The sequence below is a fragment of the Lampris incognitus genome, chromosome 7 (genome assembly GCF_029633865.1).
Source record: "Lampris incognitus isolate fLamInc1 chromosome 7, fLamInc1.hap2, whole genome shotgun sequence".
Lineage (NCBI taxonomy): Eukaryota > Metazoa > Chordata > Actinopteri > Lampriformes > Lampridae > Lampris > Lampris incognitus.
In genome coordinates, this window is record NC_079217.1 from 20,368,147 (window position 1) to 20,379,036 (window position 10,890).

Sequence of the window (10,890 nt, forward strand, 5' to 3'; positions counted from 1 at the left end):
AGAAGAGTTTTTTTTGTTGCTAATGCTGTATGATAGGCACTTTTGCAGTAGGTGATACATCATGCTGTATGACGAGTGAGCATCTCAAATCCCTGGGTCAGGCCCAGCCCAGCTGTGCACAGGTTAAGGTGACTCAGGTGGGCACCTTGTCCGCACAGGAAGGAGTTCAGGCTGCAGATGAAGGCACCACAGACAGCCTGGGTCAACACGGACCGGTTCAGCCCGACATGGCCGCAGGCATCGCAGCCAGCAGCCAGTCCTCTGCAAAGAGGTCAGAAGCACTCTCAGGTTGTGATATCAGGTTGTGATAGCAGGGGCAGGCTACCTTGGAGTTGGATGGGTGCAAGAAGCGGATGTCAAGATCCTTGAGGTAGTGGCCATAGGAGTGGACATAGCATATGGTGGCTCTAAGCTCACAGTTTGTACTCTGGTACATGCCCCCGGTGAAGATGAAGGTGTGGTGGCGCCGGAGGGACAGATTGAAGCACATCGTCTGCTGCCAGCAACAGCAGATGAGCATGGCGCAGACATGGTCACCATCCCTTTTGAGCCCCCTGAAGACCTGGCGAAGGCAGACGTCCAGGAGGTAGGCCCAGCCCCAGCACTGAGGCCCATCCTCAACCAGCCCATCTCAGTCTGGGTCCCCTGGAAATTGGTTGTGAAGGTCTCCAGGGACGAGGCAACGATCCATACAACAAAACTCTTTTCTAACATCAATCTACTGTTTCCCGCTGTTCCTAAACTGAACTAGCCCCTACCCAAGCATAATGTGTGAAGTAGTGATGTCTTCTGTAGTCGCAGGACCCCAAGCACACCCTTTTTAGTCATGGCCCTTTAGTTTGATTTATCAATCATAGCGTAGTGTTGCACCCTCAACCACTTCCTCAAATTACAAAATCAAAATTTATTTAATCTTTTAGTTTTATTGAATTCAAAATCTAAATTATGGAGTTTGAATGACATTTGAATGGCTAATAATGCATATCCTTCCCCCTCTTCCTAATGCTGATTTGGTATTACAATGGCTGCATATCCACTGTCAGCAGATGTCCTCTTCATTTCAAGCGGATGTGGACTTTGCACTTGGCCTGAAAGCAAACAGGAAAACGCACTTATAAACTTTTCATTAAAGATCATTGTAATGTACTCAATGCCACCATTCTTTTCAAGTCAACACACACTCCTCTCAGTTACTTGTGTGAATGAATATCTGGACATGTTTGCATGTATTGTTTGGCTGTTGTCCTAATGAAAATGGAAAGAGCTAGCAAGGTTAGCCTCAGAACTAAATCTCTTGCAGAATGTATATATATATATATATATATATATATATATATATATATATATATATATATATGAATAAAATGTTTACATTATTCTATTATATTCGAGAGTGGCTTGTCATATAATTGACCATAAGCATAGTGTTTTTTTCTCCTTTCAAACATGTTTGTAAGTAATCTAACACCAGTAATCCATTGCCAGCAGACATAGTATCCTGTGACATATACTTTGTGACTAATTCATTACACCACCAAACATTTTGGTGTCACAAACGGGGACATGTTTCTGAAGGCTACCTGATGCCAGCGTAGTGTGAGCTGAGGCAGGGCCAGATGACAGTAGGGACAGGAGCTGATTTGGTCTCCATCCTCTAAGTCTCCCTTCCTGGGCCGGTCGGACAAAGTGATGGCTTTCAAGGAGCTGCTGAGTCGAGGACTGGCCTCCGCCCCATAGGTATCACCTTCCTCCCTCTCCTTCCTCCCTCTTGTCACCGCCTCCTGCTTCTTTCGATTCTCAGACATTTCCAGGCCTCTCCTGGATCTGGAAAAGCACTCCAGCTGGTTTTGATAGATGGAAGCATAACTGAAAGTTATTTCATATCTTCATAATGGCTATGGTCTAGGAGCAATTGGGGGTTAATGTTAAATAAAGATGGGCTTTCACTGGAAAGCTATACCTATACTCTTTTCACAAGTTTAAAAAGTATAAAGTTAGCAGGTTGTTAATGTCAGGGATATAGTTTTCAGGGTCTTTTTTTCCAACAATAATTAAGTTTTTTATGACAAATACTTCCCATTCATTCTAATGGGAGAAACCCTTTTTCTCACTTTTTTTGTGTGGTCTGTAAGAAGGAACGGTGCCCATGACAGTAAGCCAAATGCTTATGATAGACGTACCTTATGTTCATTAATATCCTTTGCTGGGAAGGAAGCCATGCATCCTTCACAAATCAGTGTTTTTTGCCCTGGGACAGATAAAAAAAAACAAAAAAAAAACATGCATTACCAGTCAGGTTGGGGAAGGGAAAAGTCCTCAAGCTGCTTGTTTGGGTTCTGCTTACTTGCAGCAGATTTCTGAATGGGGGTATCGGGGGCAGCTGAGGCAGTTTCAGTTGCAGGGCAGGTCTGGGTGTGCTTCACTTGATCCTTCAGGGTAACATATTGACGACATTCCAGACACATTTCCGTGCGGCTACCACAGACCATGGTGTGCTCCTGCAGAGTTTTCCAGGGAACCTCCAGCTGGCAGAAGTCACAGCCCTGCAGGCGCTCCTCACATTTGGAAGACTGGGAGAGATGCAGGAGAAGTGGAGCTTAAACCCACCTCATCACAGAGACAGGTTTACATTTATGAAATGGGGGTTTCCAGTCCTTTTTCACATCCGAATCAGCACATGAACCTGTCGTCTAACTCACTCGCTCAAACTGACCTTCAGTCTCACGTTTAGCTCGGGAAGAACAATATATTGTTTCAGGATCAGTGTCGCAATGTACACATGCTCAATAGTCCCATATTGCAAAGGATGCAGTATAAATCCTTTTGGACCCATCATTCACATTATGCCAAAACCTCTTCACTGCTTCATGGAGAATAAAAACTAGCAAGGTCGTTTAAAAGAGGCGTGTAGTTCTATGTATTTAGGAAACTTGTGTATAGCTGCTATTTGTTTTCTAATTCTGGTTATTTTAAAAGGTGCTCGTAATTTAAGAGGTTTGTATTTTTTTGCAACAAAATGTTAAATGGACAACATGGCTCAGGAGGTAGAGCGGGTCGTCTAGTAATCGGAAGGTTAGCTGGTTCGCTTCCCTAGAGAGCGTGCTGAAGTGTCCTTGAGCAGGGGTGCAGAGGATGCAATGCACACAAAAGTACAGTAAACAATTTCTGGTTATAGGCCTATTTGTTTTTTAAAAGTTTAATATTTATAAATATTATTACTTGGGTAAGAATTTTGGATTAGAATATAGCTACATGTAATATTTTTAAGTATATATATATATATATATATATATATATACACTACCGTTCAAAAGTTTGGGATCACCCAAACAATTTTGTGTTTTCCATGAAAAGTCACACTTATTCACCACCATATGTTGTGAAATGAATAGAAAATAGAGGCAAGACATTGACAAGTTTAGAAATAATGATTTGTATTTGAAATAAGATTTTTTTTACATCAAACTTTGCTTTCGTCAAAGAATCCTCCATTTGCAGCAATTACAGCATTGCAGACCTTTGGCATTCTAGCTGTTAATTTGTTGAGGTAATCTGGAGAAATTGCACCCCACGCTTCCAGAAGCAGCTCCCACAAGTTGGATTGGTTGGATGGGCACTTCTTTGAGCAGATTGAGTTTCTGGAGCATCACATTTGTGGGGTCAATTAAACGCTCAAAATGGCCAGAAAAAGAGAACTTTCATCTGAAACTCGACAGTCTATTCTTGTTCTTAGAAATGAAGGCTATTCCATGCGAGAAATTGCTAAGAAATTGAAGATTTCCTACACCGGTGTGTACTACTCCCTTCAGAGGACAGCACAAACAGGCTCTAACCAGAGTAGAAAAAGAAGTGGGAGGCCGCGTTGCACAACTGAGCAAGAAGATAAGTACATTAGAGTCTCTAGTTTGAGAAACAGACGCCTCACAGGTCCCCAACTGGCATCTTCATTAAATAGTACCTGTTAGAGCCTGTTTGTGCTGTCCTCTGAAGGGAGTAGTACACACCGGTGTAGGAAATCTTCAATTTCTTAGCAATTTCTCGCATGGAATAGCGTTCATTTCTAAGAACAAGAATAGACTGTCGAGTTTCAGATGAAAGTTCTCTTTTTCTGGCCATTTTGAGCGTTTAATTGACCCCACAAATGTGATGCTCCAGAAACTCAATCTGCTCAAAGAAGTGCCCATCCAACCAATCCAACTTGTGGGAGCTGCTTCTGGAAGCGTGGGGTGCAATTTCTCCAGATTACCTCAACAAATTAACAGCTAGAATGCCAAAGGTCTGCAATGCTGTAATTGCTGCAAATGGAGGATTCTTTGACGAAAGCAAAGTTTGATGTAAAAAAAATCTTATTTCAAATACAAATCATTATTTCTAACCTTGTCAATGTCTTGACTCTATTTTCTATTCATTTCACAACATATGGTGGTGAATAAGTGTGACTTTTCATGGAAAACACAAAATTGTTTGGGTGATCCCAAACTTTTGAACGGTAGTGTATATATTTTATTTTTTTGCGTACGGTCTTTTGGCACCCCCGTTGATGCGGCGCCTGTCCTTGAGCAAGACACTGAACCCTTAACTGCTCCTGATGAGCAGGTTGGCACCTTGCATGGCAGCCTCCACCATCAGTGTGTGAATGGGTGTGTGAATGAGTGAATGTGGGGCATACACTGTAAAGCACTTTCAGTGGTCGGTAGACCAGAAAAGCGCTGTATAAACGCAGTCCCTTCACCATTTAAATGATAAATTTTGTCATGTTAATTCCTTGGTAAGATTTTAAAAGAATTTGCTTTTATTAATTAACACTATAATACTCATTAGTAAGATATATTGATAAAATATATTTTTTCCGGCACCCCCACCACTCTTTCGGTCTCTCCCTCGTAATTCTTTTAATCTGTGTGATTTTGATAGATGGCTGTTTAGTCCTCAATCACCATCGTGGTCTGTGTCTCTGTGCCACAGAAGGCTGGGTTGTTTCAGGGCCCTGCCACAATCTTAGACTAGCTTAATTTAACTGATGACCCTAAGGCAGCATTTCCCAACCCAGTCCTCAAGGAACCCCTATCCTGCAGATTTTCATTGTAACCCTGCATAGGCAGCCCTGCTTGTACTTACTCAACCAATCATCTCACAGCCCTTTATTATGCAAGGTGCGCAACACCTGACATAATTAATTGCTGATTGGTCGAATAACTACAAACAGATACCTATTCAGGGTTGCAAAAGAAAATCTGCAGGATAGGGGTTCCTTGAGGACTGGGTTGGGAAACACTGCCCTAAAGTAATGATCTTAATTTCGAAACAGATGTGTACTGCTTTGAAAATAAATTCTTAATATGTGTTGGATCACATGTTGTGATTTTACACAGTGCAATTAAACTGCATTCTGTTCATGCAGTTGGATGTCAGAGATTCACCTGACCAGAGGAAGGTTGTGTGGGCTTGTGGTGTGTGTTTAAAAAACAAATCTCCATCCACTAAATGAAAATGAAACAACACATGCTAACTCAACACAATGAATGCGCTGTCAGAAGCATGCTGAACAAACAGGCGGCCTAAAGCCATGCTAGCTAATCATGCCCAGCCCACACGTACATGAGTATTTATGAAAACGTTGCTCTTTGAAAATGTTTTGACCTTTCGTCCACAGGAAAGCTGCGATGAAGGTCACTGAAAACGGACCTTTTGGGAAACTCCTTCGGGTGAAGAGTTACAGAGACTCTGTTTTCAGTTTTGACCGTGTCCAGCGTTGCCAACTCTCACGCATCTGCGGGAGTCTCACGCCTTCAGGCTCTATTAGGGTTATATCGCCGCCTGTTGGTTTGCCATGCTCCTGACATCACATTCATGTGCTGAGTAGCCTGGGGTTTTTGCGTTTTCATTTGGACTGAGAATTTCTTTTTTTAACAGTGCTTGTGTGGATGAGTTTTTTTTTCAAATGAAGAAGGAAAAACCTTGTTTTCAAAAATACCCGTGCACGTGTGGACTAGGGATCAGAAGCCTGGAAAAAAAAAGCCAACAAGCCAAAAACTCAGTTTTCTCCGTCTACATGTCAACACTGAAAACGGAGTTTCTGAAAGTCTTCACCCTGGAAGAAGTTCCCAGAAGGTCCGTTTTCAATGTCCTAGAATGCAGTGTGCGTGTGGACGGAAGACCAAAAACGCAAAGAAAAAGCTACGTTTTCAAAATGCCTGTGTACGTGGGGACGAAGCATAACACTTGTGGATTGTTAAGACTGGTGCGCCTCGTCCTTTCATCCAGCCGCCCTGTGTGCTCTCGCAAGCCTTTCCGCAACCCCAAGACTAGCGCCTACAATTGTTTGAATTGTTACAATGTATCAAACATAGTCTTACTATTAAGGGAGACATGTTATTCTATGAGAGGCCATATAGGCCATATTCCATACTTTACTGAAAGTGCTCTCACATATATATGTGAAATCTTCTCACATACTACTGAAAATCTCACATACTACTGAAATGCAATAGCTGTATGTAAGAGGAATTTCAGTAGTATGTGAGAGGATTTCACATGTGTATATAAGAGCATTGTCAGTAGCATGTGAGAGCATTTTCAGTAGTGTATGTGAGAGTTAAAGTATGTGAGAGTTAAAGTATGGGATATGGCCTATACGGCCTCTCATAATTTCCAGCTGCATGACACAGCTATTTTTTGTAAGTCATAACTCAAACAGTCATAATAAAGCCAATGTAATCAGCTGACTGACACGGTCAAGATAAGATAACTGGTTATTTAGATGGACACACTTATAATGGACTTTGAGTCTGAAGTGATTGCACGGCAGACAAGAAAGTAAACTAGAGAAAGAAGATAAAACAAGCCAGTTGGAGAACAAATGCAAGACGAAATTCCAATATTGAGTTAACCTCATCTATCTTAATATATATTTCAATGCCATACACACTCATTCCAATACAGTCAGTCTACCTCATGATCTGTCAGATGGCAACGGTCCACCTTTTGGCTACACTTAGAGCACCTGACCTGTCAAAGAAAGAAGAAAGGAAAACACACACACACACACACACACACACACACACACACACACACACACACACACACACACACACACACACACACACAAGAGAATAAGCGGATGATTTGAGTGTTGAATCTCTGAACCCTACACACCCCGAGACAACGTATGCTGACTGTTCTATTTTGCACAGACTGGTGCAGACGCTCCACAGTCTTGAAGATCAGTAGTCGGGGCCAAACCGGGTCATAATCAGCCATTAAATCATCGATGGTGTTCCCAACTATAGGACTTAGATTTAGGGTTACATTTAAAATGGGGATTAGGATAAGGGTTAAGGGTAACTATGTAGTGCTGATGGTTAAAGTTAGGGATGAGAGTATTAATGAGTCAGTGAGGGTCCTCATACATATAGGGAGATAAAGCTCTGTGTGTGTGTGTGTGTGTGTGTGTGTGTGTGTGTGTGTGTGTGTGTGTGTGTGTGTGTGTGTGTGTGTGTGTGTGTGTGTGTGTGTGTGTGTGTGTACCTGGGTGTGCTCATCTAATCTGTGTTGGTCGAGATGTTCTTTGTTAACTGGCTCGTTACAGTCAGGACACAGACACAGGTACCGACGACAATGTGATTCGTGGAGATCGAAGTTTGCCTCAGCTACTTCTTTGTGGCTGAAGAGGCAGACAGACAGACAGACAGATGCACAGGTCGGCAGACAGAAAGACAGAAAGACAGAAACAGGCAGGCAGACGGACAGTAACAAGCAGGCAGGCAGGCGGGCGGGCGGACAGAAACAGGCGGGTGGGCGGACAGACAGACAGACAGGCAGGCAGACAGACAGACAGGCAGGCAGACGGACAGAAACAGGCAAGCAGACAGACAGACAGAAAAACAGACAGACAGACAGGCAGGCAGACAGAAAGACAATAGGTAGGCAGACGGACAGAAACAGGTAGACAGGCAGGCAGGCAGGCAGGCAGACAAAGAGAAACAGGCAGGCAGATGGACAGAAACAGGCAAGCAGACAGACAGACAGAAAAACAGACAGGCAGGCAGAAAGACAGAAATAGGTAGGCAGACGGACAGAAATAGGCAGGCAGACAAGGGCGGGCGGGCAGGCAAGGAGGCAGGCAGACAGACAGACAGAAACAGGCAGGCAGACAGACAGACAGACAGACAAACAGGCAGGCAGATGGACAGAAACAGGCGGACAGGCAGGCAGAAACAGGCAGGCAGACAGGGTTAATTGTCTCATTTTCTAACATTGGGAGCTTGTTGGGAACAATGCATCTAACCACCTTGACACTTTTAACTGTGTACCGAAAGTAAAATACTTGGACCCCTAAAACAGGAATAATTGAAAAATAACCCTAACATTAGGAATCGACCTAATATTGCCAAATGAATAATAAAGACAATCACTGTCCTTCCCTCCAAACGGCAGAGGCTGAAACTGCGCTATGAAAGTAAAAATGAAAGTGATTTTGTGTTTTGTGAAAAAAAACGTGATTCCCCCCCCCCCCCGTTAATCTAACTAATTAAAAGTAAAGTAAACTGGGTTAACTGATGTTCAAAACGCGGTTATGGTTTGCCAACCGGACCATTATGAAATAGTATTTGATGTGTCACAAAGAGAGACTTCTAGAGTTTAGTGTACTAGAGTATGTACGATTAAATCTTACTGCGTCTAAACAAGTAATATAAGGTTTTACCAAAGGTTGCAGACGCGCGTTGCCTGCTTGTCGTCCATGAAACTGAATTCTGACCGATGACCCAAAGATGAATGAACCGAAGTCGGACTGAATGTAATAAGACTCTTTTTGTCGACTTGACTTTCAGTCTCGATTTCCCGCAACAGAAAGTGAAGTTGAACGGGCTGGTCCCACTTGTCATTATGCACATTGGTCACTAGATGGGGCGAGATGCGACTTGTTTCATTTCGCTCGTCAAAAAATTATGTAGACCTCCATAATACCTGTGTGTGTGTGTGTGTGTGTGTGTGTGTGTGTGTGTGTGTGTGTGTGTGTGTGTGTGTGTGTGTGTGTGCGTGCGTGCGTGCGTGCGTGCGTGCGTGCGTGCGTGCGTGTGTGTGTGTGTGTGTGTGTGTTTAAGTATTCTGATCTTTTCTGCATCACAGAGGAAATGCTTTGACTTTACAAAGGGTGAAAAGTGAGGTCAGGGTTAAAATGAGGAAATGATACAAAATGGCCTGTATGAGTTTATTTTTAAAAGATGTTTGAGGAACATTGAGTCCATGTCTTTCAGAACGGTTGTCAAAGTCACTGTAGAGTGAATATTAATTAACATACCAATATTTTCAGTTTGTAAATTGGAAAAGACTGTAAACCTGAAAAACCACGAAGAGTTCCATGAAAATACTGATTTCATAGGCCTTTCGGCAGTCGTGCATTGTTGCCATTTACCAGTCATCCACACCAAAACAAGTATTTAGATATCCTTCAAGAAAAAAATATACATTTCCTTTTGTAGAGCCATTCCATATGAAAGAAATCATCAATAAACTTTCCTTAAACTACATATATACACTGACTAGCCAAAACATTATAACCACTCACAGATGAACCGAATAACGTTGATCATCTCCAAAGAAGGGCACATGTCAAGGTCTGGGTGGATCAGATTTTAAGTGAACAATCATTCTCGTAGTCAACGTGTTGGATGCAGGAGAAATGGGTAGGAGTAAAGACCTGAGCAACTTGGGTCAAATTGTTATGGCCAGATGACTGGGTCAGAGCACCTCTGAAGCAGCAAGGCTTGTGGGCTGCTCCCGGTCAGCAGTGGTGAGTACCTCCCGACACTGGTCCGAGAAGGGACAAACCACAAACTGACGACAAGGTGTTGGGCAACGAAGGCTATCCCGTCTGGTCCGAACCGACAGAAGGTCTACTGTGGCACTTCGTGACCATACGCAGGGGGGATGCCCATGGACTGTCGGAGCGGCGCACGATGCCGAGGCGCTCCACGTTGGCAAACTCCTCTTTGGCGATGGCGAGCTTGGCTGGGTCGAGGTGCCGTGCACGGGCGTAGACTGGGGGGGGGGCCGTGGTGGTGATGTAGTGTTCCACCCCATGCTTGGTGACTGCTGATGAGAGTATGGGCGTTGTGAGGTCCGGAGACTCAGCGAGCAGACGCTGAAATTCATCCCCGGTGGCAATCATGTTGGACAAGCCGATGGGACCCGCCTCCCCCAGCGTACATGGGTAGGAGCAGAAGGAGACGGCGTCAATCAAGCAGCGGTTTTTAACGGCTACCAACAGCCCATAAGCGCGCAGGAAATCCGCACCCAGGAGGGCAAGGGACACCTTCGCCATTACAAAGTCCCAGCCGAACCGCCGACCTCCAAAAACCACCTCCATATACCTCGTGCCATAGGTGCGTACGGGGGTGCCGTTAACAGCATCCCTAGGGGGGCCGAATCCACCGGCCACCGTTCCCACTGGTGTCGCAGGCAGGATGCTCCGCTGCGCGCCCGAATCAACTAGCAACCGCCGGCCGGAGATGGTGTCCTGAATAAACAGCAGCCTGCCTTCCTCGCCAACGCTCAGGGCTGCTACTGAGCGCCGGCCCTGGCTTTTCCCGCCCTGCTGAAAGTGCATGGTGCACAAGCCTAGCATGGCAGAAGCACAGTCCCTCTGAGTCCCGCTGCCGCGAGAAACTGCTGCCGCGGCGACGCCTGTTTCAGTAGGCTATCTTATAAAGAATGACACACACACGAGTTGCTCAGTGCAGCCAAGTATATTCAAAGTGATGTAACATGTTCCTGAGCGCGGGTCATGTGTATCTAAGGTAAACTAGTGGATAGCCGATGGCATCGATCTATCTAGACCCGTAACATCCTCCTTTTCCAAGTATAAACACATACACATGAAGTTAGTGC

The 10,890-nt window shown here is 44.3% G+C and overlaps 1 protein-coding gene across 1 annotated transcript; it reads right to left on the reverse strand.

Moving 5' to 3' along the window:
- Positions 1-261: 261 nt before the first annotated feature.
- xaf1 (XIAP associated factor 1) lies at positions 262-8,837 on the reverse strand. The gene is made up of 7 exons (XM_056283959.1): positions 8,705-8,837; positions 7,528-7,663; positions 6,952-7,008; positions 2,345-2,570; positions 2,181-2,248; positions 1,581-1,841; positions 262-1,088 (listed from the first exon to the last, which is right to left on the reverse strand). Exons 1-7 carry the CDS (start codon positions 8,740-8,742, stop codon positions 1,056-1,058), a joined length of 819 nt encoding a protein of 272 aa, XP_056139934.1. The 5' UTR covers positions 8,743-8,837; the 3' UTR covers positions 262-1,055.
- Positions 8,838-10,890: the final 2,053 nt, after the last annotated feature.